General features: G+C 43.8%; 1 protein-coding gene and 1 long non-coding RNA gene across 4 annotated transcripts in view; both read left to right on the top strand.

The window, feature by feature from the left end:
- LOC310760617 overlaps positions 1-27,201 on the top strand; it is a 99,516-nt gene that overhangs the window by 35,229 nt on the left and 37,086 nt on the right. The gene's annotated exons all lie outside the window — the stretch shown is intronic.
- On the top strand, positions 694-25,773 carry CCNA1 (cyclin A1). Of its 3 annotated transcripts, none has more exons than XM_083609213.1 (9): positions 694-822; positions 13,054-13,232; positions 18,308-18,542; positions 18,809-18,933; positions 19,252-19,475; positions 21,080-21,284; positions 22,739-22,852; positions 23,974-24,107; positions 25,480-25,773. In XM_083609213.1, the coding sequence occupies exons 1-9, from the start codon at positions 747-749 to the stop codon at positions 25,529-25,531; spliced, it is 1,344 nt and encodes a 447-aa protein (XP_083465339.1). In that variant the 5' UTR covers positions 694-746; the 3' UTR covers positions 25,532-25,773. The 3 variants fall into 3 exon arrangements, with proteins under 3 accessions (XP_083465339.1, XP_083465341.1, XP_083465340.1); XM_083609215.1 differs by lacking the exon at positions 694-822 and adding an exon at positions 10,845-10,865; XM_083609214.1 differs by lacking the exon at positions 694-822 and adding an exon at positions 10,894-11,089.

Below are 27,201 nucleotides of genomic sequence, written 5' to 3'. Positions count from 1 at the left end.
CAGCAGATGACATCAGTTAGCAAAAGCCAACAGTGACTGGCTGGGTTACTTTTGTTAAGGTAATGCAGGAAAGGGGATTTCTTATTCCCTTTGGTGTTGCTGCTTTGGGGAGCCATTCTGAGGCACCACCAGAAGTGCTCCATCGGAGAACCTCAGTGACTGAGGTGGAGTAATAATATCCACTAAAGGCATTTTTGAAATCCATTCATCTCACAAACATAAGGTGTCAACCTTCACTTTGCCTCATTCAGGGACACATTAGCATCATGATAGCCCAACACATTACTAAAGTTTTAAAAAGACACTTTAATCAGTGATGTAATCCTGGGGAATTTTTGTATCTCATAACCTATTTATGTTGCTATCTACAAGACAAGATTTCTGGCTACAGTGAACCATAATCACCTTGCCAAGACCATGTTTTAACACTAACCTAATTGTGATATGCCATCCCTTCAGGAAATAAGAAGAAAATCCCCTAACAATAAGTGAATTGTAATATGATCATAGAAAAGGCATTTGTATTTGTTTTTTATTATCTCATAAATGACATGAGACCTCACAGAATACCAAGGGCAAACAGTGCCGATTGTCTAGTTCACATGGATACTACAAGGCTTGGCTTGCTCAACTCCCCAGAAGCTGTGACGGTTCCTGGCTTTGTCTCTTGAGTTAAGTATCCAAAACACAGTTTGTTTCTGGTGTAGAGGGAAACCCTTTCTGTCTTTGAATATAAATGAGGGGAGATGGCTGAACTGAAGAATGGTAGCTGCACAGCAAAGGGATACACCCCAAAGTTACCTGTCTCCAAAACTGCAAGAGGTAGGCAGAGGTGACTGTTGATCTGGGATTGTGCTGCTGAGCGTTTTCAGATTTCGATATTGAAATTTGGCTTGAATTTTAAAATAAATCAAAATTGGAGTGGATTATAAAAAAGAGCACAAAGAACCAAATTAATCAATCAATACATATTGTCTGTTATAACAAGGGGGGAGGAGGATTGAATGTCCTTGCAATCAATATTATTCCAAAATCTTTAGTCTTTTTTGTACCTTTTATGGTGTTATCAACTTGCTATGTTTAATATTTTTCATATTGTGTTCCCCCTCTAAAACCTCCCAAACTAACAAAAATCAACTTGGGGAATGCATGAACTTGGATTATTTTTAGGGTTGCCATATTTCAAAAAGTAAAAACCAGGACACACCAAATGTTGTGGACAAACCGCAAAGTGGTTTTACAAAAGCTCCCCAAAAGAGTGATTTTTTTTTGCCTAAGATCCAGGACAAAGCGCCGCCTTTTGGAAATCCCCCCCCCCCGACATCAATTCCGCCTTTGAAATCCCAGTAATGTCCAGGAAATTCTGGGCAGAGGACAGCCCTAATTATTTTGAAAGGAGGCATCCTGTGTAGCTGTAAGAACTTGAGATGCGATCCATAGAACTGGTCCAAATTAATAACCCAGCAGCTGAGTTTTGCACTATCTGTTGTTGCTGGAAAACCTTCAAAGGCAGATGCACCTTCAGTGCATTGCAGTATTCGAATCTGGAACTCTGTATAGTTTTGTCTTAACCCACCCTAATCATTTACCAAAATCCCTGCAAGCAATTATCCCATTCAGAACAACACTATTTGCCTTGCTGAGTATTTGTATGTAAGGCACATACTTGCAAGTGTTCTAAAAATAACACTAATTATCAGGCTTTCATGAATCAGGAAGGCACAGTCGATAAATTATTACTTGTTATAAGTTTGATTTTTTTTATTTAAAAAAGATTATATATAGACCAATAAATGATGAGCTGTTTCAGAGATTAGATCCCGTTCATTCTGAGCTCTGATAAGTGACTGTCTTCCTCTGCGACATCAGAGATGGTCCCAAGTAAATAATGATGGGTCAATCAATCAGGTGGATGGATGCTAAAGGACCACAACAGCTACTTCTCTTTCAGAGACTTGATGAATGGTTGCATTCATGCCCAACCATCACTTAAATTTATAGTAGGGAAGAATTTTCCCCCCTCTGGCTAGACTGACTGGCAACTCTGGTGTTTATTTTTGTGGGAAGAAAAATAGATACAGATCACCCATGTGGGGGTAATTAATAAAAGAGTGTGCTGGACGCCTACCATCCAGAAATGCAGGGCAAGCAAACTCCAGCAGCAGAGTTTTAAAGTCAGAAAAGCAAGCAGCATGGGAATATAGGCTGTTAAACCTTTTAAACATCCCATCCTGAGTCTCTACCAGCCCTTCCCTGTTTTTAACCCTCTTGCAGTGAACAGATCACAACGCTAGTCAGTTCAAACACTTTACTTACAAAACTTACAAAAATGTCAGATTCATACATTTATCTATGCAGCAGCAAGTAAACACAGATTGAATTCTTGGGATACAAAATATAGTGAAATAGCTCTAAGCATATGGCCTGAGCTTATAGCGAGCAAGCTCAGGTATGTCCTATCTCAGTGAGTTCACATGGTGAGGAAAAAGGGTGAACAAAAGAGGAAACAAGAGATGAGGGGCCTAACGTAGCTGAGTCTAGGAATACAATTCTGTGGTCTTAACCCCTTCATGCATTAACTAGCCCTAAGCTTGCTTGTTATATTGACTACAATTTCCCACAATTTTTACCAGAGACTTGGCTATATCTGGGTTTCACCCCCTGGCCTTCCCCCCCCCCAACCCCCCCCCAAACTTCTGCTTTGTAGTTAAGGCAGACCAAAGGATTTATTACTATAAAGCAAAACTGGTGGAATTTATTTCACCTGCCAACAGAAGGACAACAAGGAGGGAGCCCTTCTAGCTTCTCCAGGAAGGAAGTTCCAGGGTCTGGAAGCAGCTACCAAACGTGCCCATGAGGGTGTTTGGACTGAGAGAAGGGCGTCCCCTGTAGATCTCAAAACCCAGACAGGTTTGTATGAGGGAGTGCCGTCTTTCTGAAAGCTTGGACCTAAGCCATATAGGGCTTTAAAGGTCATAACCAGTACTTTGAATTGTGCCGAGAAACAGACCAATAGCCAGTGGAACTGTTGTAACAAGAGAAGTCATATGCTCTCTATAACCATCTCCAGTCAGCAGTCTGGCTTCTTTGAGCCAGTTGAAGTTTCTGAGCACTTTTCAAAGGCAGCCCCACAGAGAGCATATTACAGGAATCCAAATAGGATGTAACTAAGGTGTTTGTCACTGTGTCAAATAAATAAATAAATCCAAAGTGTTACATTTTATGGAGAAAGCACCGATGCTCAAAATTTAATGTGCTTTGCACTTATCCAGACAATATTGGGAATATTATTAGGATTTGATTTTTCTCAGGAAGCTTAATAGGACTCATTACATGCTTATAATTACATATACAAATAAGTGCAAATTTGGGTCGGGATCTTCGTTAGCGGTTATTGTAAAGTTCTTCTTGTTGTTGTTTTTGATCCTTTGCCATTACTTTCAGTTCAACATAACTTTGGTTTCTTTAAAATGGTCAGGTCTCCTGTCAAAATTCCCTTTCTAAGCTTAGGTATATATGTGTGTGCGTGTGTATACATGCTGCATATGTCAGTGTACATACACACACTGCTTTAAAAATGTTTTTAATTTTCAAAACTTTATTATGCAGTTAAATTAATAACAACCCAGTAAGGAAAGTAACTCCAAGTCATGTCTCTTATTATTTTTTTGTTGAGTCGAATATGGACTTTCTTTCTGTATCAGGTCGGTTTTTGTTGCAACATCTAATTCACTCCGTGGTCTCTTGAGAATGTTCTTTATTTTATGAGGTAGTGGCTGTGAACCCTGCGGGGGTCCCCCTCCTTCTTTTTTAGTTATTTTATTTCACACTTCTTCCTGCTTTCAAGATCTGAGATGCAGCGAGCAAAGGGAGAAGTGCTTGATAGTGACTTGTAACTTGAAGCCAGAGGGTCATTTTCCAATCACAAGGCTCTCAAGTTGGGACATGAATTCCATTGAATGGAGATTAATACCAGCTGTCAAAAAATATACCATAAATGAGGGCCCCAATCCCTGCAAATGTGCTTTGGTTTCACTGAACAGCACTGTGCAATAAAAAATCCAAGTGATTTTCTTCCCGTAGTGAAAATACGAGATTTACGATACAATAGAAAGCATACACAGAACAACTGCATATACAAAAATAAAAAAGTGAAGCATTTTCATATATAAAACAATTATATATGTAAAACAATTGTAAAACGACAACGCATATAGAATCAATTCACATCCAGCACAGATACAGATAAAAGTCTCCACTTAGGATTGCTGAAAAAGGAACGTGTTGAAAGGACAATAGAAAGCATCCAATAATTGGGCTATTGTCATTTAACCATTTTTTGTTCAGTTCATTTGTATCTTTTAGTTCAAACCCCGAACCCCAAATTTCTCCAAATGGCTACCCAACAACAATTAACAAAATGCCACAAAACATGGTTTTAAAAACAGTGATATTAAAGCCAGCATCAAATAACATCAGGTATTTTTTTTAAAAAAATTACAGCTGCAGTTAAAAGAGGCCTCTCCAAAAAGTAATTTACAGAACTAAATGTTCATTCTCACATCCGAAAAAGCTAAGTTAAGCTTTATACCAGGAGTGTCCATATCTTAAGCTTGTAGGATCTACTTTGATTTTTACTAGATCTCTGAGATCCACCAACCAGAACCAGTGTAAAAAACAAACACCAAGGCTGCAATCTATACAGTGGTACCTCGGGTTAAATACTTAATTGGTTCTGGAGGTCCGTTCTTAACCTGAAACTGTTCTTAGCCTGAAGCACCACTTTAGCTAATGGGGCCTCCCATTGCCGGTGCACCGACGGAACACGATTTCTGTTCTCATCCTGAAGCAAAGTTCTTAACCCGAGGTACTATTTCTGGGTTAGCGGAGTCTGTAACCTGAAGCGTCTGTAACCTGAAGCGTATGTAACCCGAGGTACCACTGTACATGCTTACCTAGAAGTACAAGACCACCAACGGATGTGCCAACTGGGACCCTTAGACTGTCAGCTTTCTTTTTTTTTAAAATAAAACAAAATATGTAAGTCTCTACCGCCCCCCCCAAAAAAGTTATGAAGCTAAATGTTTAGGTACTCTTCTAAACAAATTGTGTCAGTTAGTCAGCCTGGCTGCTCCCATCTAGCCAATGAGCGAAGGTAGAGCTGTGATTGACAGATGAATTCTGTGGGTTCCTAAAGAGCTGCTGTTTTGCCATGCCCTTCAGTGCAATACACACACCCCTTTCTGGCTTATTTTGCAGTCTGTGGATTTCTGTATTTTGCCCTTCTTTCCCCCTCCCCCTCTAACAACCAAGATGTATCTTTTCTGTGGCGGATTTGTCTGAGATAAGGGATTCCCTAGGAGTTATTTTGTGTTTAGCATGGCTTGCTGACTCCCAGGTAAGTGAGTGCAGGATTACAGCCTAGGCTTTCGTTTAGGTCTGGCACTGGGTCAAAGCATAGTTCCTGTGCATTTAACAGTAGTGTGGCAGGCAGAAATCCAACAGGTTGAGCATCTTCTAGTGTGGATATACAGTAAGCCCACAATTTATTCACATTTAACTTGCACGCATTCAGCTTTACACGCTTGGCAATTAAAAAAACTTTTTTAAAAAATTAAGTAAGTAAACAGGTCTTGCTTCTGAGGAGATAGCACTGTTAGAATTACAGGATTTTGAGCCCAGGAATTTGTTGTGCCAGTATTGAACTGGTACTGAACTTGTTCTTCCTGCTTTGAACAGTGTTCAGTTAATACATCCTGACTCATGAAAGGCAAGATACCAAGCTACAGCTGACCTTGGGGCTAGAAGCTCAACATTGTCCATCATGCCTAATAATTAACTTCCAACGGAAGATACGAAATGCTTTCTTAGTACTCTTGTAGTTGAAGGAAACTGTGGTGTCTGTTCTGTGTAACACAGCTGGATGTAAAATGATCACAAAGATGAATTTCCCTTTGAGGTAATGTTCCCCTTAAGGCTTAGATGAAGGTAATTTGCTGCCAGAACTATAAACCTGTGTGCATGTGGCTGTAAAACGTTTGTCCAGAGTTGGATGTAATGCCCCGAAGTTCTATTTAAGGAGCATATATGAAAGGTACAGTGTGGCTTCATCTAAAATAAGACATAATTTTATTTAGGAGCATATGGTAGGTGGCAGTGGAGACGCGGTGTGTGACCTGAAGAATTACAAAGTTTCAGATAAGCCTGTATTTTTTATTAATATACTGCGCGGAATGATCCAGCCCCGCCAAAGCACTTCTGTCTCACTGAGAGAGTAATGGAAGAGATTCTATGGGGTCACAAAGAGTCGGACACGACTAAACAACAACAACAAATTCTACTGACATTAATAAGTTGCAGAAGTGCTTAACTTTGGATAGATGATGCCCTGTCCCCTGTGTGTTTTCTGTTGATTGTGAAAGTCTACAGCTGAAACAGACTATTATTTTTGCTGGGGTTGGGAAGAGTGCAAATCTGAAGCTATCACCCTGGCAGAAACCTAGAGGTGGCATCAAGTAAACGGATTTTTACACTCTCAGAGTCTTTCTCTGATGTTTATTTTGTTGTTTAGTCGTTTAGTTGAGCCTGACTCTTCGTGACCCCATGGACCAGAGCACACCAGGCACTTCTGTATTTCACTGCCTCCTGCAGTTTGGTCAAACTCATTTTAGTAGCTTCGAGAACACTGTCCAACTATCTCATCCTCTGTTGTCCCCTTCTCCTTGTGCCCTCAATCTTTCCCAACATCAGGGAGTCTTCTCTTCTCATGAGGTGGCCAAAGTATTGGAGCCTTAACTTCAGGATCTGTCCTTCCAGTGAGCACTCAGGGCTAATTTCCTTAAGAATGGATAGGTTTGGTTTTCTTGCAGTCCATGTAAAGTAAAGAAAGAACAAAACCCAAACTCCAGTTTTCCTTAATAGACATGACTCATTCTATGCTTGAAGGCTAACAAACAAGTTGTGGATCAAGGTGTGCTAGAAGCAAGAATGCTAATATTACATAAACATAGGATAAAAAGATAAAGGCAAAGGACCTCTGGATGGTTAAGTCCTGTCAAAGGCAACTATGGGGTTGTGGCACTCATCTCTCTTCAGGCTGAGGGAGCTGGTGTTTGTCCAAAGACAGCTTTCCAGGTCATGTGGCCAGCATGACGAAACCACTTCTGGTGCAACAGGACACTGGCTTCCGAGAGAACGGAAATGCCGTTTACCTTCCCATCACAGTAGTATCTATTTATCTACTTGCACTGGCATGCTTTTGAAATGCTAGGTTGGCAGGAGCTGAGACAGAGTAATGGATTTGAACTGCCAACCTTCCAATCAGCAAGTCCTAGAAGTTTAGTGGTGATACCCTCTTGCGAGTGTCATAGGAAACTCTTATACTGAACCAGATCACAGGTATTGTCTGCACTGACTCCAGGATTTCAGGAAAGCCTTTCCCAGCCCAGCTGAAGATGCTGGAGACTGAGCCAGGGACCTTCTGATTGCAATGCAGGTCTTCCATGGCTGCGCTATGCCCCTTCCTCAGAGGAAGGTCAGTGTGGGATAGTGGCTGGTGTGTTGGACCATAGCTGAAGGGTAGGTTACCTGTCAGAGGACTTCAGTTTCCAGAACCTGTAGCAAACTACAGTTCCCAGGATGCTTTGGGGGAAGCATATGCTTTAAATGTACGGTGTGGATGTGAATTTCAAATCGCTGTAGGTGAATCTAGGCTGGTTACTTTCTCTTAACCCAATCGACTCTACAGGCATGGGCATAGCCAAGAAGGGGCAGCTGCCTTGTCCCCCCCCCCAATCAAGTAAAACAATAGAAATACTTAAATGACCAATCACATTGGTTCTGCCCCCCAACCAAGTCCTCCCCTCCCCCACAAAAATCTTGGCTACGCCCATGTCCATGGGGTAGTTGCAAGGATAAATTGGGGATGGGTGAAAGCCAAGTCCTTTCTGAATTCCTTGGAGGAAGTACGGGATAAACAGAGAATTTTTAAAATCTTCACCCCCGGCTCGATTTAAGTGCTGCCTCTTGCTAGCAATTTCGCAGCATTTCCAAGGCCTTGCTTCCACAGGAAATGCATCAAAAACAGGATGAACTGTCCTGTGCTACGCTGTTCAGTTCTTTGCAAAGAACACCAAGGACTCAGCTGTATAGCTGCAAATAAAACGTTTTAAGTGCAATGTGCAATGTGGATAGCGATGGTGAGCCTTATGGAAAATTCAATGTATTTTTAAAAACACTAAAAAAAAAAAGCATTTTCAGAACTTTTTTTTTCAAAATGTGTGTAGATTCCACCCAAGTGGGTCTTTGGAGAAATGGCTCTTGGGCCAAGTTGTGTTTGAAGGAGCACTTTCACTCTGTTTACATGTGTCGCTGTTTCTCTCTCTATTCTGCTTCTACATCCACATGTACTGTACTCCCAACAGCCACCAGCAATGGGAAATAGCAGAAAGCCAGGATCACACCAAAGCCAAAATCCTACGTGAAGAAGCACAAGCACGACTGAACCTGCCTGAGAACACATCCCACTGAATATAAATAAGACTGACACCTGAGTAAATCTATAGAATTGGGCAGTATGGCTGCAATCTTATGCATACTTACATGGGAGTAAGCCTCATTAAGGACAGTAGAACTCTGTATGATACAAATAACAATCTTGTGTGAAATCTATTTGGCAGATGAGTGAGGAAATCCCAGCTAAAATCCTGCCTCACTCAGAAACTCCACTCTCTGGGGTTGCATTTTCACTACACACTTACTTGGGAGCAAGTCCCATTGAATTCAATGGGGCTTATTTCTGAGTAGGCATGCACAAGGTTGTGCTGTAAGTCACAGTGTGTTATTCCCCCCCCCCAGCTCATTGGAGAGAGTGAAATACGAAAGTGATACAAATAGCATAGGGTTAATACAACAGTCCTACCTTTCAGGCTTGTTGTAGCAATTTCTGAGATAATGACTGCAAAGTGTTTTGAACACATAAAGCACTTGCAAGTCCTCCTTGGCAGCCAAAAGGCAATGTAGAAATCATTTTAAACATAGAATCAAATGAAAGCTTAGCAGTATTATTGCTGCAGAAGCAAACAAACACAGGTGCCTATACCAAGGTCTCTGGAGGTAGGAGTGTCAATGGTACAAAGCATCTTTCTTCAAGCACTCCTGAGGTTGCATTATGTGCTTCCCTAAAATGAAAAGAGGGGTGCGGGTGGCGCTGTGGACAGAGCCTAGGACTTGCTGATCAGAAGGTCGGCGGTTCGAATCCCCGCAACGGGGTGAGCTCCCGTTGCTCGGTCCCTGCTCCAGCCAACCTAGCAGTTCGAAAGCACGTCAAAGTGCAAGTAGATAAATAGGTACTGCTCCAGGAGGAAGGTAAACGGCGTTTCCTTGCACTGCTCTGGTTCACCAGAAGCAGCTTAGTCATGCTGGCCATATGACCTGGAAGCTGTACGGCGGCTCCCTCAGCCAATAAAGCGAGATGAGCGCTGCAACCCCCAAGTCGGTCACAACTGGACCTAATGGACAGGGGTCCCTTTACCTAAAATGAAAACAACTCAGAAAAATCCTGAACAGGAAGAGATACTTAAGTATCTGTAGCTCGGATGAGGTACCTGCATTTTTTTTACTCTAAAAAGTATCCCTCCCTCCCCCCGTTTTTCGAAGGAATCTCATAGACTGAGTTTGGCACTACACATCTGCTGTTATTGCAGCTCTCCATCCTTCAAACCACAAAAGACTGGCACAAAACATTAATTACGAAGAGCAGCCCTGATGATCTCAAGCAGGGAGTCTTGAACAGCCTCTCAAACACACAGAGGGAAACCAAGGAAGGAGAATAATTAGATCCTCAAGACTTGGCTTTATTCGTTTTTTCCTTTAACTAACAGATAAATGGCAAAGCAGTACTGCTCTCAGATTTACATCTGGCATCAAGTCACAGTTTGAAATATTTGCTACAAAGCCTCTTGAGGATCTTTAGCAGTTTTCTTATGAGAGTGATAGGAATAAAGAGAGGAATGAGCAAGTTAATATTTACAAACATTCTGTTGTTTTGCAGTCTTTGTGTGCATTTTTATTTATTTATTGGTGGTTTTGCAAACCCCCGGGGTTACCCAAGCTTTCCAGTTGGGCTGCTTCCCGTTTCTGCTGGCACTCAATACCTGACCTCAGAATTACAGGGCGTCAAAATGCTCACATTGCTGGGATCTTCTTAAAAAAGGTGCCTTCTATCAGCAACAGAAGAGCTACCAGTAACATGCAACCCTGTCAAGTTGTGGTCCTTCATCATGGATGGGTAGAATCTCTAAAATGTTTCGCCTCGCACATTATATAGGAATGATTGGGTATTAACCACACAACCTGAGAGGCGCTTTTCGTTTTAAAGTGCAAGACTGTGTACCTGACCTGACCTGGGCCAGATTTAGGTTTGATGAGGCCCTAAGCTACTGAAGGTAATGGGACCCTTTGTATGTCCAGCTGTCCTTTGTCAATAACAAATTGTTGTTGTTTTTTGTATTGAATATATGCTAATCTATGGACCTAACAGGTATCTGAAGCCATTTGCACATAACAAAATATGTATTTTTTAGAAATGTACATGCATTTTTTCCCCCTTTAATTTTTTTTGGGTGGGTGGGCCTCAAGGGAATGGGGCCCTAAGCTATAGCTTGTTAAGTTTATACGTAAATCCGGCATTGACCTCAGCAGCGCACCAAGGCAAAGGCAGGAAAACGGACGGGGAGAGAGAGATCCGGCTTCCTCCTCTCGCCCGCCAGATCTCCAGTTGCCACGGGAGCAGCCTGCCGCCTGCAGGCGAGCGCGGTGCCAGCGCCAACTGGCCGCTACTCCCAACAGTCGCGGGCGGCTTGAAAGTAAGCAGCGCGCACGCCGAGGCGCGCCCGGAGGGGCGGCGTGACGGCGGTCTCCACTGATTGGCCGCCTCCTATATAGGCTAGGCAGGCAGCGCCGGGGAGCCACTTCGAGTCCTTGCCCACCAGTCCCCACCTGCGCTGCGCCGGGAAGGAGCAGGGCGCCCCCTTCAGGCACCAAGGAAGAACCGCCCGCGTCAGCCTCCGCTGCGGGTGGGGAAAGGCAGGTGGACAAAGGCGCGGCGAGGATCCGCGGGGGTCCCTGGGCAGAGTTTAGGGAGGCGCTGCCAGGGTGGCTGGGTGGGTTGGTAGCGTTCCTGCAGGTGTCTTTGTAGACCGAGCTTAGTTTCGGGGAGGGTCGGAGCGCTCACTGCACAGGTGCCTTGGGGCAATCACTGGAAACAGGACTAGAAACTTGGGACGTTGCCTTTGGTCCATGTAGCTGAACATAGTCCATATTTCCAGCATTTCAGATAAGGGAGTGTTCCTTCCCAGTCCTAACTGGAGGCGCTGGGGATGGAACCAGTGGTCTCAAAGCAGATGCTCTACTCCTGAGCCACAGCCCTTGCCTCACTTAGTGATTCCCAAGTAGACCCCTCTGCAGTTATTGCCTCCAGCAGCCTCTGTAATTTGTAATTGGCGCTGCCTGCAGGCGGGCTGAGATGGGCCCAGGTCACTTGCTCCAGGGTTGTGTGCCCACAATGCTATTATAGCTCTCTATGGGAGCACCTGGTCATCTTTCAGCTGCCGCAGGACCAGCAGAAAAGGAGCTCTGTTTTTTAGAAAATGATGCTGCAGAGTAGAAGGCTGTTTGTGTTTTGAATAATAATAAAAAACTTGCTCTGTAATATCCCTTAATAGTTATCAAATCCGAGAACAGGCTTGTGTAAACTGAGTAAAGGTTAAAAAAAGTAAAGGATCCCTGGATGGTTAATTCCAGTACCACAGTCCTATGTTATATTTGGCAGTAAGTTTCACCGAATTCAGCAAGGCAAAGGTGATGCATCCCTTGTTCCTCGACATGTTTACTTGGAGGTAAATCCAGTGGTACTTGGTTCTAAGCCTTAGAGTTTGGGGGACCTTCAACTGTGAGCCACTTTTGCTGATTTAATCCCATTGGTTTCAGCAAGGTAAAGCTATTTGGTGGAAGGATGCCAGTTTTAAAGAAACATGTAATGCCAAGGTTGCTTTCTTCTCATAAACTCTTTAATGTGATTGGCTTTCTGGGGGCTAAGGATACCGTAGTATTTCGCTTGTTACATTTATATCCCACCTTTTCCTCCGAGGAGCTCAAAGTGGCATATGTGGTTTTCCCGCTCCCCAGTGAGGTAGGTGAGACTACCTCTGTGAGGTAGGTGAGACTGTGACTGGCTCAAGGTCACCCAGTAGTGAACACCATGGCTGAGTGAGCATTTGAACCTTGCATGATGGTTGTGGCCCATCTCTAATATTGCCAGGGTTTTATTATTTTTAAACAAATTGCTCCCCTTGTGCTTTGGGCTTACTGCGTTGGGTCTTGCGTCTCGCACACATTTCTCTGTGTACCTCAATTGGTTTTATGGTCACCGAAACACTAGTGAGAGAGCAAAGATAAGAAAAGGCAGCCCTGTACAAACAAAGCTACGGGAAGATTTCCGTTTTCTAAGAGTCAAGTCAGAATCAACTTCAGGGGTGGGTTGCTTCTTGAAGGGAGTCCATCTGAGGATATTGTCAGAAATTGGGTGCATTCAGATATTGCATTAGTTTTTTCTGATTTTAGTGCTACCGCCTTTTACAATGCAGTAACTGTGGCTTTTTGACTGAGATACGGGCATGTCTCAGTAAACTTCATTTACACCAGTGAGGGTGGTGTGACACAACAACAAATGTCATTAGACAACATTGCTACTCCTCACACTTCCTGCACATGCATGCTTCAGTTTCCTCATGATTCTCCTATAAAAACGGCAGGAAGGAACAACTGTATGCCACCCCAAATCTTGTCACTGCTCTCATGATTTTCTAGGTTAACTGGGCTGCAAATGTATTTTTTTCCCCTGGAAGCAATTAATACAGAAAGGGAGCACTAAACTTCCACTGCATTCTGCCAGGTTTCTGGAAGCTCAAATATAATGCAGGAGTTAATAGTTAGGGAAACGGAAAGGACTGCTGTGTGGGTGCAGCCTCAATGTGTGTTTCTTTGTCTTTCCAGCATCAGCTGCTGACCCTGAGGAAATGCATTGCAGCCACAATGGTGATGAGAAGGCACAAGATGAGCTTTGGGATGCCCTGCCGGCTGTTGCACAACCTCAAACCAATCAAAATCTCCACCAGAGAGCTATTCTGGGGGAGCTGACGGAAAATGGGCAGTGTTTGAGACCCTCTGTCCAGGTAAATCATGGAGGACTGGGATTCCTGGATAACTCATACGGAAGGTTCTTTTATCACCTGGGCTTAGGACATCAGAGATTTATTTTTTTTGGAGTGGTAAAGGTGGGAATAAATGGACCAATGGTCTGTCTCTATGTAAGGCAGCTTCCTAGGTTCAGTAGCTGTTTACAACTTGTTTTGAGGCTCACTAACCAACCTAGCAGTTCGAAAGCACGTCAAAGTGCAAGTAGATAAATAGGTACCACTCCAGCGGGAAGGTAAACGGCATTTCCGTGTGCTGCTCTGGTTCGCCAGAAGCGGCTTAGTCATGCTAGCCACATGACCCGGAAGCTGTATGCCGGCTCCCTCGGCCAATAAAGCAAGATGAGCGCCTCAACCCCAGAGTCGGCCACGACTGGACCTAATGGTCAGGGGTCCCTTTACCTTTAACCAACTAGGAAGGGACAACAACTCTGCAGTTTCATGTTTATCTGCACCCGTGCATCTCTGAAGCACCTCCTCTGCTTACAACTCCACCTTTAAAAGGTTAGCTTTTTTTTCAACTGTAAATGAGAACTGTAAGACACTTTCTGTGTTTAAAAAAAGTGTTATGGCACTTTAAATACTAATCAGATTTTCTAAGGGTGTCAGCGTTCATGGACTCTGGGCAACCCTACAGTTTATTGGGGTTAAATCTAGCCAAGTCACACCCTGGAGTATTGTAATCAAGGGACATAACCAACTTAAGCTGGTCATTCTATTGGGTCTGCTTTGAGCACCCAACCCTTAAGCTACAATTCTAATCCTGTTTACTTGAGAGTAAGCCCACTTGAGTTTATTAGAGTTTATTAGAACTTACTCATGAGTAGACATGGCTAGGGTTGTGGTGGTGTTATTGCTAGCACAGCAACTCCTTTGGGCTTTGTATGTTAAAATGCTGTAGGAATGGCAGGTCAGAGAATAGTGTGACTTGAGGTCCCAGCTGCACTGTACACTTAAAGCAGTTTTGAAAAGTTTGCCCTTCCCTTTGGGGGACGCTATATTTGCTGTCAAATGACATCCTCTGTAGGAGGTACAGAGCAGCACTGTGAGTTGTTGACTCTTCTTTTGCTCCAGTACTACCGACGTATGTTCTTTGGGCTCAACAGCTCTCAACGAACTGGGCGACTGTTAAAGGGGTTTGCGCGTGCCATGAGCTGTGGAATGTAGGACCACTGGAAAATGCATGCACTCTTTTTAACTGCCAGTGGGTCAAGTACTACTGAAAGGTTCCATCTTCAGTTTCTTGGAAACTTGAAGCGAGGGATTGAGAGGGACTAGAAGTCTTTCTCTCTGTGGTTTTCAGTGGGACTTAAGAATTCAGCATCTGCCCTGTTTTAGAGATATAGGTTTTTGCTGTTGTGCCAAGGAGGAGTGTTGAGCCACCAAACAGTTCTTTATGGGCTAGGCTTCCTCAACCTCGGCCCTCCCAATGTTTTTGGCCTACAACTCCCATGATCCCTAGCTAGCAGGACCAGTGGTCAGGGATGATGGGAATTGTAGTCTCAAAACATCTGGAGGGCCGAGGCTGAGGAAGCCTGGTTTAGCATGTTATGTATCATGTTATCAACCATACACCTCTCTGTCTTTCATCCAAGCAAGCAAGAGGTAATCTCAGAGCTCAAGGACATATCCCCGCCAATCAAAAACACTCAAGAGGGTGCAAAGCAGGGCTGGTAGGGAGTGTGGCTGGACGGGTGGTGTCGCCTGGAGAGAGAGAGTACTGAAGGCTAGGTAGAGAGACTTGGAGGACTGCATTTGGCCCCTGGGCATTACCTCCCTATCCATACTCTAGGCCAGTGTTTCCCAGACTTGGGTCTCCATCTGCTTTTGGACTACACCTCCCATCATCCCTAGCTAGCAGGACCAGTGGTCAGGGATGATGGGAAGTGTAGTCCAAAAACAGCCAGAGACCCGACCCAAGTTTGGGAAACACTGCGCAATCTAGGCTGTTATCCTGCCTTTCAAAAGTTTGGCAATTGATCATAACCATGACTTTCAGAGGACTTTATCAGACGCATAGAGTGTTGTCTTCAGAGACATTTTAAGTGTGAGAGATAATATGTATTATGCACATATGGATGGAGAGAATTGTAAACTGTGGAGGGTCAAAACACCATGAAATGCAAGAGACTGTGAAAGAGGTCACATGTATGCAAAGTAAGCAGAGTGTGATGGACTATGTCGAAATGGCAAAAATTAACTGGGAAGCTCAGAATTCGAGAAGCCAAGAACATTTAAAAAAGAATGGGAAAAGTTTACAATTTATATATGAGATCATTGTAAGCAGGTTAAAACATTGGCAGGATTTTAACCACACTTGTAATGTAACGGAACGTATGGACAATTTAGAAAGACAAAAAAATGGAGAAGTATTGATACGCAATTGAAAATATTATCAACAGGACCCATGGAAGGGATGGGGAGGAAGTCAGGAGATTCAGAATAATCTCAATATTTGGATTCTGAATTGGTTTTTGTTGTATGTTTATACTTTTAAAAAATAAAAAAAAATTATATAAAAAAAGTAAGCAGATCTGCCGTCCACAGCCATGTGAGGTTTGTGTAGAAATGCCACTGGCCCCCTTGGCCTTGTGTGGCCTTTTGGCCTTATTTTTTTCTCCCTGTGTGTGTTATAACTATGTGTAAAAGATAAGGTGTTCTGTTGTGCCAGAAGTGGTTTAGTCATGCTGGCCACATGACCCGGAAAGCTGTCTGTGGACAAATGCCGACTCCCTTGGCCTGAAAGCAAGATGCATGCTGCACCCCATAGTCTCCTTTGACTGGACTTCACCGTCCAGGGGTGCTTTACCTTTACCTTTTACCTATAACTTTGTGTACCAACTGAGGGCAATGCTTCTGTATCGAAATTGTGGACTTCCATTTCCAAAGGTTTGTGCTGCAGTTAAATCCATGTCTTTTTAAGATGCTACAAGACTAGCCTGGCTGAACCACTTTGGCTGAGCTCCCCACCCTCCCACCCCGTCTCTGTCTAGCTTGAAACGCCTGGTATTCAGTCATGGAAATTACGGGCACAGTGTCTCTACGTGCTGAATGGTAAATAGCCACACCATGCAGTGTTCTGCACTGATATGGAGTACTAATGATGGTTGCTTCAAAACCAAAATGTCTTTTGGTGCTGGATTGCCAGGGCTCTCTTGGAATACTGATTTGCCGTTAACTTTAGTCTCTGTTTCTTGTTGGAGTTTTCCAGCTCATCAGTAGGCTGCCTTCTGCTTAAGACTCTTCCCTGCCCACCTTCTTTCACAATGCATTAACTTGTTATGTACTAAGCTTGGATCCTAGAACAATAGGCAGGTAGGATCCTAAAATGCAACAACTGATTGGGCTGCAGAAGGAGACCAATCAGGCTCCAGGAGGGGAGCAGAATCAGCCAATCAGACAGGACTCATTGTGTAAATAATGTATATAAAGGCCTGAGGTTTGGGGGCGGGAATTGAATCACTGTTTTACAAGCTGCAATAAAGAGCATGAAATCACTGCAGGACTCTGAGTATATTTCACTTGTGCTTCGGTGTACTAGGATGCAGTTTAAACAAGTCGCACACCCTTTGGTGTGAACAAGCCAAGACTCCTTCCATAGCTTTTTGCAAACAGCTATGTTTTCTTGCCAATGAGCAACCAAGTAGGAAGCAGCATAAGATTAAAACTCCTGCACTGTTGTCAGTGGCATATTCACTGACAGATCAGTGTCACAGACTTGTACCTATATTCTGCCCACTCCTTGTATTCTTGCAAGTTCTGTGCAGCTACATTGGAATGTAGGAGTGTTTTTTGGCTTGATCTGGGAAAGACCTCTCACATTTCCCTTGTCCCGCTGGCCCTCAACAAGAAGGAGCACCATGGGCTCCCAAACTACAGTTTTGGGGAACTGAAGGCTTTCAGAGGCCACAATCCATATGCCTTGCCCTACCCTCCAGCCTTCATAAGGGGTCTGTTTCCAGAAGCACTGTGAGAGGAATGAAACTTTGCACTGGCCATCAGGCAAGGGCTTTTTCCACCTGCCTTGTCCCACCCTCCAGCCCTAGGGGCCTTACGAAGGGAGTTGCTGCCAGGGGCATTATGTGTATGTGTCGTTTGATGAACTGAGTGGAAGATTGAGTCATGGGGGTGGAGAGAGACAGAGAGACAGAGATTCAACAGTGCTTAGTTTGTTTTTGGTTGCTAGGTTGTTAATCATAGAATTGTAGAGTTGGAAGAGACCATGGTGTTCATCTCATCCAACCCCCTACAATGCAATGCAGAAATCTTTCACCCAACGTGGGGCTTGAACCCACAGCCCTAAGATTAAGAGGCTTATGCTCTACCTACTGAGCTATCTGATATCAGAAAGCCAGGATATACTGCCCATCTCTTTTAATTGGCCAGTAAAACAGTAAGGGAGCTGGACCAACAGAAATCGTGTGCAAGGACTTCCACATGTGCAAGAGAGCTTTCCTTTGGTTAATATTGCTTTGTGAATTATGAGTGCTGGAGTGCTTTGTGAATCTTATGAGTATTGTTGGGTTTGTGCTGCTCCACTTATTATTATTATTATTATTGGTTAATAGGGCTTTATAGAATGTGTCTGTTTTACTGATTATTTGCCGTTTTGCTGACGATCTGTTAATTACTCTATACGATTCGTGTTGTATTTGTGATGTACAGTGGTACCTCAGGTTACATACACTTCAGGTTCCATACGCTTCAGGTTACAGACTCCGCTAACCCAGGAATAATGCTTCAGGTTATGAACTTTGCTTCAGGATGAGAACAGAAAGCGTGCTGCAGCGGCGCAGCAGCAGCAGGAGGCCCCATTAGCTAAAGTGGTGCTTCAGGTTAAGAACAGTTTCAGGTTAAGAACAGACCTCCAGAACGAATTAAGTACTTAACCCGAGGTACCACTATACTATTACGTTGTTGCTATTTATGATTTGCAAGCTGCTTTGTGATAGAAATATTGTAAGCGAACTGAACTGAAATGCGTCTTTTCCTGCACTCCTTGAAGCAGGAATATAGGCTGTCCCTACCAAAAAGATTCTCATTCTTCTTTTCAGGGAGCAAACAGGCTGAGAGGCTTCTCTGGATCCGAAAATGTCTGTCCTGCTTTAACTACTGGCAAGAATATGATGCCAGTCTGCGTGGCGTCCAAGCAAAGTTTTGCTGTTTACAGAGATGAAGTGGAAGGGAAAAACAGGTACAGCTGTATGGCTGTGGAAGAATCCAGCATGTGTGAAGTTGATACCTGCACCCGAAGACCCAACATTCACCTGCTGCTAAGCTTGAGTACAGGTACGTCCAATGGCCTAGAGGTTGTTGGCCCTTGACCAGTAGCCATTCTGGCTGGGGCTGATATGAGTTGGGCTCCAACAATGTCTGGAGAACCATAGCCTACTAAGCCTTCTTTTTAAATTACAGTGTATGTTGCCTATAACATCCAAGAAATCTAAGGGTTTATGACACCTGCTGATGGAAGCATACACTGAAACTGATGGCTAACAACATCTTTTAATATTTTAAAAAAATAATTCTTCCTGGTAATATGTTGGTGAATCTAGGCTCTCCAATGCTGGTGGATAAGTCGTTGCAGTCCCAAGATGAGGATCTTCAGGGTTATAAAGAGGACGTCATGTGTGCTGCGGAATATGCAGAAGATATTCATCAATACTTAAGAGAAGCTGAAGTGAGTGGCGCTTTTAAGGAGCTCACTGTAGACTTGGCTCAAAGATAGCACCAGTGTAACATGCACTCTGCATCCTCCCTTCTTTCTGATATTCACACCGTGAGTATGTACTTTAGCTTATGGAACCTAAATTGCACTCAAATGCAAGTTTAATCCTGTCCTCTGGAGGAACAATCTCAGTTTAGTATCGTGGCCCCCTTGAATTCAAACTTCCTGTAAATTAGCTCACAGAGGGGCTTTTCACACACACACACACGCACACACACACACACACACTCTTACACCTCCTTATTCTGAGGCTGAACTCTTTCCATGCAGGTGAAATACAGGCCCAGAGCATGCTACTTGAGGAAGCAGCCTGATATCACCTCAAGTATGCGTGCAATCTTGGTGGACTGGCTGGTAGAAGTCGGTGAAGAATATAAGCTTCGAACTGAAACGGTGTACCTTGCTGTGAACTACTTGGACCGGTTTCTCTCTTGCATGTCTGTCCTCAGAGGAAAGCTTCAGCTTGTGGGAACGGCGGCAGTTCTCCTAGCTGCGTAAGTAGGCTTGCATGAGCGAGCAAACCTTTGGCAGATGACAACTGTTTAGGGCTACCTGGTGAGACTTGTCCGGATCTGTCTCTCGAGTGCTCACGTGTCCTAGCAAAGGCAGGAAGCCACTTTATTTCAAGTTAGTCTATCTAGCTCATGGGTGGGGGGACCTGCAGGTCTCCAGCTAGACTCCAGCTCCCATCATTCCTTGCCACTGGTAATACCGGCTGAGGCTGATGAGAGCTGGAATCTGTCTAGATGGCTGCAGGTTCCCCGCGCCATTCTAGGTCATTACTGCCTACACTTCTGTGTTACAAACAGGGCTGTTGCCCAGGCCAAATTGGGAGATGCCAAGAATTGAAGCCTGGCGCCTTCTCCATTGTGCTCTGCCAATGGACTACAACCCTGTTTCCCCATAAAGATACTTGGAGAGTGGGCTAACAGTCTTCAAATGTTGAGTTTGGACCCATCACTGGTTTGCAGGACAAAATGGGTTTTCACTTGCTTTTTCATTGGCGGTGGCTCCTGTGAGCAGGTCCCAATGACGTTCTGCTGCTGCTGCTGAAATCACTGTAGGTACATTTTTTTTGCAAGCAAATGTTTCACTTGCATCTACAACCTTAATCCACCTGAATAGTTTGTGGATCCCAAGTTCAGAGAGTGAGGAAATCAAATGAGTTGGTATGCTTTAGTTATTTGTGTTGGGATTAGCCTGGGAGACCCAGAAACATATCCCTGCTCAGCCACAAAACTTATTGGATGACCTTGTATCAAATTGCTTACCTCTTGGTCTAACCCAGACATGTCCAAAGTCTGGCCCTGGGGCCTAATCAGGCCCACCGGCCGATATAATCCGGCCTCTGTGGCAGTTTATTTCCTGGGATTAAATCAAAAAAAGCTCAATAATTTTGGGCAGCCCTCATGTATGTTCACTTCATCAAATCTGGCCCTCTTTGAAAAAAGTTTGGATACCCCTGGTCTAACCTATCCCACAGGGTGGTTATAAGAATAAGGAGAAGGAGAGATGATCATATATGTCAACTTGAGTTGCTTGAAGGGAGTGCAGAATAAATATAATATAACTTACTAAGGGTGCATTTATCTTACGTAATCAAAATTTATTATCGGTTTTGTGACTACAGGTAAAACTTACATCTGTACTATTGGTACATTGTTCTAACATTCAGTGGGTCTCCTCTTCCAGCTGGTGAATGAAAGCTTTGTTCAAATTCTTAAGGGTGTATACATACTTTAGGATTGAGACCATTTTATGGTTAGCATCCAAATTGTTCAGCAACAGGTTTATATAGGGACCAAGACATATTTCAGGAGCCTGGCATAATGTTATCTTGGTCTGAATGAAGTCTATTCTGAAAGGTATAACCAGATTCTTTTGTCTTGGCCATAATGATAACATAATGCATGTGCTGGTGGTGCAGTATACAAATCACTTGGAGTGGTTCTGAAATTGTGGGACCACCACTGAGAAGGCCCTGTTTCTCTTGTGCCTGGCAGTCTCAGGATGGTGATGCCAAGGGATTATCTTAATGAAACAGAATTTAAAATATGCAGTAAGGCTTTGTAGGTTGCTATTTCTCCTGATTCCCCAGGAAATATGAAGAAATCTATCCCCCAGAAGTCAAAGAATTTGTGTATATAACCGATGATACCTACACTAAAAAACAGCTGCTCAAAATGGAACACCTGCTCCTCAAAGTCCTTGCTTTTGACTTGACTGTTCCAACCATCAACCAGTTTCTCTTCCAGTATTTGCAACTTCATGGTGTCAGCATCAAGACAGAGAACTTTGCAAGGGTAAGGATATGACCTGTGTGGCAAACACTTCAAAGGACACCCAGACCAAATAAAAAAGTCATTAGCCTAACTTCCCTGATGCCAGTGCCCCTCCAGCTGCATCTTCTCTAGAGAAGGATATGTGTCTTAGAATAATAGAATTGTAGAGTTGGAAGGGACCATGAGGGTCATCTAGTCCAACCCCCCACAATGCAGGAATATTTTGCCTAATGTGGGACTCAAACCCACGACCCTGAGATGAAGAGTCTCATGCTCTACCAACTGAGCTGGTTCAGTTTCAGTCTTCGCCTGCTGCCTCTGTTGTGCCCCTGTCCAGTCTTGCATCTGTCTGTCTGCATTTCAGTGGTGACCAGCATTCTTGACCAAAACTGAGACTGAGGTAGCCATGGGCAGTAGAAATCTATGAGAGAGCTCTCTCACACAAATGGGGGGGGGGTAAGTTAAGAGGAAACATCTCCCCTTCTTGTGCTGCAGGGGCAAAACAAAGTTATTTGCTAAAACTCACAAGCAATTTGCAGCACTAGTTTAGATTTATAAAAATGATCTGAATCTGCTAAACTAAATATTGGGTCTGGGCACACTTTTTAGTCCATATTGGACTATGGATGACATGTTTTACAGTGTTGACCATGGTCACAACTACACCATAATTTAAAACACTACCATGCCACTTCAAATAGTCATGGCTCCCCCTCCCCCAAAAGAAAAAGTCATGGGAACTATAGCTGGTTAAAGGTGCTGAGAGTTGTTAGACCCCTCACAGAGCTATACTTCTCAGCACCCTTGGCAAACTACAGTTCCCAGTGTTCTTTGGGGAAAACCATGCTCTTAAAGAGGTATAAGGTAAAGGTAAAGGGACCCCTGACCATTAGGTCCAGTCGTGACCGACTCTGGGGTTGCGGCACTCATCTCGCTTTATTGGCCGAGGGAGCCGGCGTACAGCTTCCGGGTCATGTGGCCAGCATGACTAAGCCGCTTCTGGCGAACCAGAGCAGCGCACGGAAACGCCGTTTACCTTCCCGCTCCGGCGGTACCTATTTATCTACTTGCACTTTGACATGCTTTCGAACTGCTAGGTCGGCAGGAGCAGGGACCGAGCAACAGGTGCTCACCTCGTCGCAGGGATTCAAACTGCCGACCTTCTGATTGGCAAGTCCTAGGCTCTGTGGTTTAACCCACAGCACCACCCACTTTAAATGTCTGCTGTTGCTGTGGCCTGTCAGTTTTCCACAAACAGTGACATTATTATTATTATTATTATTATTATTATTATTCTGCCCATTGAACTAAAAGTGCCAAAATATAAAAACACCAGCTATAAAATCACCATGGCCAAGGATTAGGGATAATGGGAGTTGCAGTCCAACATCTGGAAGGCTGGTAGAGATACTGTGGGATAGACCTGAATCTCTCTTGATTTCCCTGTGATTAAAATGGTGTCCAATTCTCTTTAGTATGTAGCAGAGCTGAGTCTCCTTGAAGCTGATCCATTCTTGAAGTACCTTCCCTCACAAACGGCAGCAGCTGCTTACTGTCTTGCAAACTACACTGTGAACAGGCATTTTTGGGTAAGCCTGACTTTTGAATATTAACCAACGCCTTATAGCTTGCTGGCTCCCGGTGTGTTCAAACCCTTCAAAGAATGAAACTGGATATAAAACGGGAAGGTGCCTTGACCCCAGGTTTAGCTGGCTTTCCCTTTTTTTTTAAGCAACAAACTTAAAAAATGGCTGAAGTAGTAGAAATCCTTCAGTCCAACACAACTACGTTTTTGTCACTCGGGAGGCTATTAACTCTGCAGAGAGATGAACTCTGGAGCTTTCTGGGTTAAAAACAACTATGTGGTTTAGTTGACTTTAATCCATCTCTGTTGTTACTGCTCTTCTAAATCTGCTGTCTTATTAACTTCACTGGCATAAATGAGATTTTTCACTGATATGTTCTCTGGTAATTATCCCAACATCTGCTTTGGGAATGTTGCGAGCTAAAGGATATGGCTGGAATAAAAAAAATAAACATTTCCCAAGCGCTCATGAAAGCACAACTCTGCAGTGTCCCTTCCTGGGTGGTGCACTTTAGTATGGGCTGCTTCTCATGAAAGGAGCCACCACCTCCTGTGTAGGGCGGTGGAAAACCAAGGTTGCATTGCGTACAAGTGGAGCATAAGGAAAATTGATCTGAATAGCACAATATTGCCAACAATGGCTGCTGGTGGCTCTCCAGAATTTCATACCAGAATCTCTTCTCCCGCCCTACTTGGGACCTTCTGCACCCAAAGCATGTGTTTTGCCACGGCCCTTTCCCCTAAAAAAGTGTTCCCGTTTCCCAAACTTAGGTCTCCAGCTGTTTTTGGACTAGCTAGCAGGACCAGTGGTCAGAGAAAACAGCTGGAGACCCACGTTTGGGAAACACTGCCCTGGAATAATTGGGGTAGGGGGTCTACCTGATGTGAGTGGAGCTTCTCTGCTGGATTTTGCTCTGTGCTTGCCTATTCGAGGAGCCTTTTTCCCTTGTACCCAGCAGTAATTGGTGAAAAGTTGAAACAAAGCTACTGAGTGCGGTTGAGATGAGGCCTCTCCTAACTTGATGCTGGCTCAAGGCAGGAGAGTCTCTCTCCAAACGTATGTGATTGTGACACGTTCTTACCTGAATGGAATAATAAAACTCTCCTCTCTCTTCTTCTGATCAGCCAGAAACCCTTGCGGCCTTCACTGGCTACTCACTAGGTGAGATAGTGCCCTGCCTAAGCGACCTGCACAAAGCCTGCCTTAACGCTCCACATCGACCACAGCAAGCGATAAGGGAGAAATACAAGCTGGCTAAGTAAGTTCTTGGGCCAACAACTGCTTTCTTGAACACCTCTGTAAAATTGTGACCAGTGGAAATAACAGCTGTTAGAGGAGGAAGAAAGATGGACAGCATGTGGGAATATAATAGAGAGGTTGCAAATAATGCCAAACCATAGTTTAGCAGTATTGCAAGGGTGGGAGACTAGGACTGCACGTGGCCCTTGGCTTAATTTCAAAAGTCCTCTGTTAGCCCTCTGCTTTTTCCAGGCGGTTGAATCATCTGTCTCTTGCCCACTAGCCTACTAGTTAGTGGGGAAGAGGAAGGGCAGGACGGAGACAATAGGGGTCGTATAATGAGAGAAAATGAGAGAAAGTCTACCACTGACTTTGACCCTGTGCGGCCCCTGGCGGATTTGGCCCGAAAGGAGTGCATCCCTTCAATGAGAAAGAGGTTGCCCATGACTCACTGAGAAGGATGAGCCACTGATAGCTTTGGGCTCATGGGCTCCCCTCTCTGCCACTTGCAGAGGAGGAATTTGGACACTTACGTTTCCATTTTATATTAACTCCAGCACTGCCTGCCTCTGAAACCCCTAAACCGTGGTTAAACGTGAACAATGGCTTGTTTGGACAAACCAGCTGCTTAACCTGTGGCTTGAAATGGCTTGTTGAAACAAGACAACAGTTTGGATTAGCCGCAGTTGTTTGGATCCGAACAATCCATGAAGTTCAAAGTAAATCCAAAAAGAGGAGGGAGAGCTTCCAAACTCACTCTGAAGAAGCCACCGGAGGGAAGATTGGGCGATGGGTGAGCCTAAGGCTTGCTGCATCTCATGCTCATAACATTCTGTCTTAGCATGACATGCAGCCTGGCTCAAAAGCATGGGCAGGATGTATATAATGAGTGCCACACACATGCAATTTAAACTTTGTACTAAGAACAATTGATTTTTGTCAGATGCATGAAGCTTTCGAAACTGTTAAATGGTAGCTTCCCCTATGACCACAGGAAATCTGTTAAGAATTCCTCTCTGATATCTCACTTGGTGTTGCCTATATGCTTTCAGGCTTATTTTCTCCAAGGAATTTTTTTTTTTTTTAAATGGAAATTGCATCTCCCCTGAGGATGCTCCAAGCGATAACCAGTAAGAACACAGCTGCTGTCAGAAGGGCCAGAGACACAGGCACATTTTCTTTTATAGAAGTAGAGATTCCTAGGCACTTACAAATAGCAAAATAACCCCCACAGTCATGGATGTGAATCTTTTCTCTTTTTTAACTTAAATCCAGTACAGATTTCCCAATCAAGATTACGCAACCTGCTAATCTCGAGTTCTTGAAGTGCTGCAGAATTATCAATGTGGAGTTTATTAACTCTTTGTACTGAGTGGTTTCTTCCTTCACAGGTACATGCAAGTATCCCTCCTGGAGCCCCCAGCCATTCTACCTCTGCTATGAACTGCAACAGACGCCAGTAAACTGCACAGAAACTGAAGCACTTGCCTCCTGATCAATAGAGTTGATCTGGCCAAATTATTATGTTTTTAATAGGGCACTGCAGGTCATGTGTCTAATCTTGTTGCTTAAACTATTTTTAGAGGACCTTTAGTATATAGCTGTACTGTATTACAAGGACTCGGGACTGTAGTTTTACCACAAACTAAAAGCACTTTTAATAAACATCTTTTCATTTAAAAGAACTCTTGGTGTCTCTGCATGTGTGAATTGTTCTGAATTGCCATGTCTGCGTGACGGCAGCCTGGAGAATGAACACTAAACTTCCCAACAAAATGAAAAGCAGGAATAGGAATTGAAGAAGCTGCCATATACGGAGACAGACATATACGGACAAGCCCTTCTGATCGGCAAGCCCAAGAGGCTCAGTGGTTTAGACCACAGCGCCACCTGCGTCCCTATTCTACCTTTACCAACTCACAATTTCAACATTTCACTGGGAAAACTGATGATGGTGTACATTTTAAATATACCCTCATAAAGCCAGGAGCGTTGCTATAACTAGAACAGACGAGAATGATAAATATGAGGCTGTCTCTTTGCCATTGTAGAACAGTGCCGTTAATTCCAATATAGCATTGTAGAACTAGACTAAAAAGTACTTGAATGGTGGGCCAGCGCTGGGACTGATGGCAGTTGTAGTTCAAAACATCTGGAGAGCACCAGGTTGGCACAGGCTGTTTTGGGGGTACACACCAGAACTTTGAATTGGGCCCAGAATCAGATAGGCAGCCAGTGAAGCTGTGGCGACTGGTGAGATGTGTTCGGAGTGAGCAATGTCCATTGCATTCTGCTTCAGATTAGTTGTCAGAGGCTGCCTGCATGATGTGTTGTGGTAAGTGAGTTGGGATGTCTTCCTGTCCTACTTAAGACACAATCTTGTTCTTGACCTAGGATTGAGGAACATTTGAGGTCCAGAACAACACAACTCTTCCTTCCTTCCTTCCTTCCTTTCTTTCTTTCCTTCTCTCTCTCTCTCTCTCTCTCTCATTTTTAATAAGCCAAGTACAGTACTACAAATATGGCACAGGAAAATACACTGCAGAATCTTAATAGGAATTAAAGTACATTGGTCTGATTTAATTGTGATACATTGGGTTATTATCTTATGTGGCAAGAGAACAAATGCTGAATGTTTGTCCCTTGGAGAAAAATAGTTCCACAAAGCAATCTGCAGTGTAATTAACACCAGTGTAAAGGATGCACTCCAGAAAATGCAAAAAAGAAAAGAAAACCAGGCCTTTAGAATTATAATAATGAAAGCCTGTAAATGAGATGGGAATGCTGCTGTGGTAAAATTAGGACAAGCCCAAATGCAGCCAAAATGCTATTTGTAAAGTACATAGGAAAGTATAACATAAATGCTTATCTTAATGTTTGGGCAGGGGGAAGTAGCCTATATGCCAAGACCCCTCTAATCCCTGGATTTAGCAAGTGTCAGAATTCAGTCAAGGCTTTTAGTTCTTGGAGTAGCCCAGCTAGTCTCCTTGTGAGCTGATAGCCTGAGTGATGAGCCATTAAGGTGAACAAAGGAAGGGGCTCTGTGGAAGATTGCAAATGGGTGGAACACCTCCCCCTTCCCCACTCCCTAAACTCATAGATGGTAAAAAGGA

Source organism: Podarcis filfolensis (assembly GCF_964270895.1).
Source record: "Podarcis filfolensis genome assembly, chromosome: 4".
Classification (NCBI taxonomy): domain Eukaryota; kingdom Metazoa; phylum Chordata; class Lepidosauria; order Squamata; family Lacertidae; genus Podarcis; species Podarcis filfolensis.
The sequence above is the reverse complement of the archived record's forward strand: the minus strand, read 5'-3'. Positions and strand labels throughout refer to the sequence as shown.

What these genes read in the sequence shown, in the direction of transcription:
- CCNA1 (XM_083609213.1), top strand. Translation starts at nt 747, where the DNA reads ATGGCTGAACTGAAGAATGGTAGCTGCACAGCAAAGGGATACACCCCA. An exon ending in GCTGCTAAGCTTGAGTACAG is followed by an intron (nt 18,543 to 18,808) that starts GTACGTCCAATG and finishes TGGTGAATCTAG; the next exon opens with GCTCTCCAATGCTGGTGGAT. An exon ending in AATACTTAAGAGAAGCTGAA is followed by an intron (nt 18,934 to 19,251) that starts GTGAGTGGCGCT and finishes CTTTCCATGCAG; the next exon opens with GTGAAATACAGGCCCAGAGC.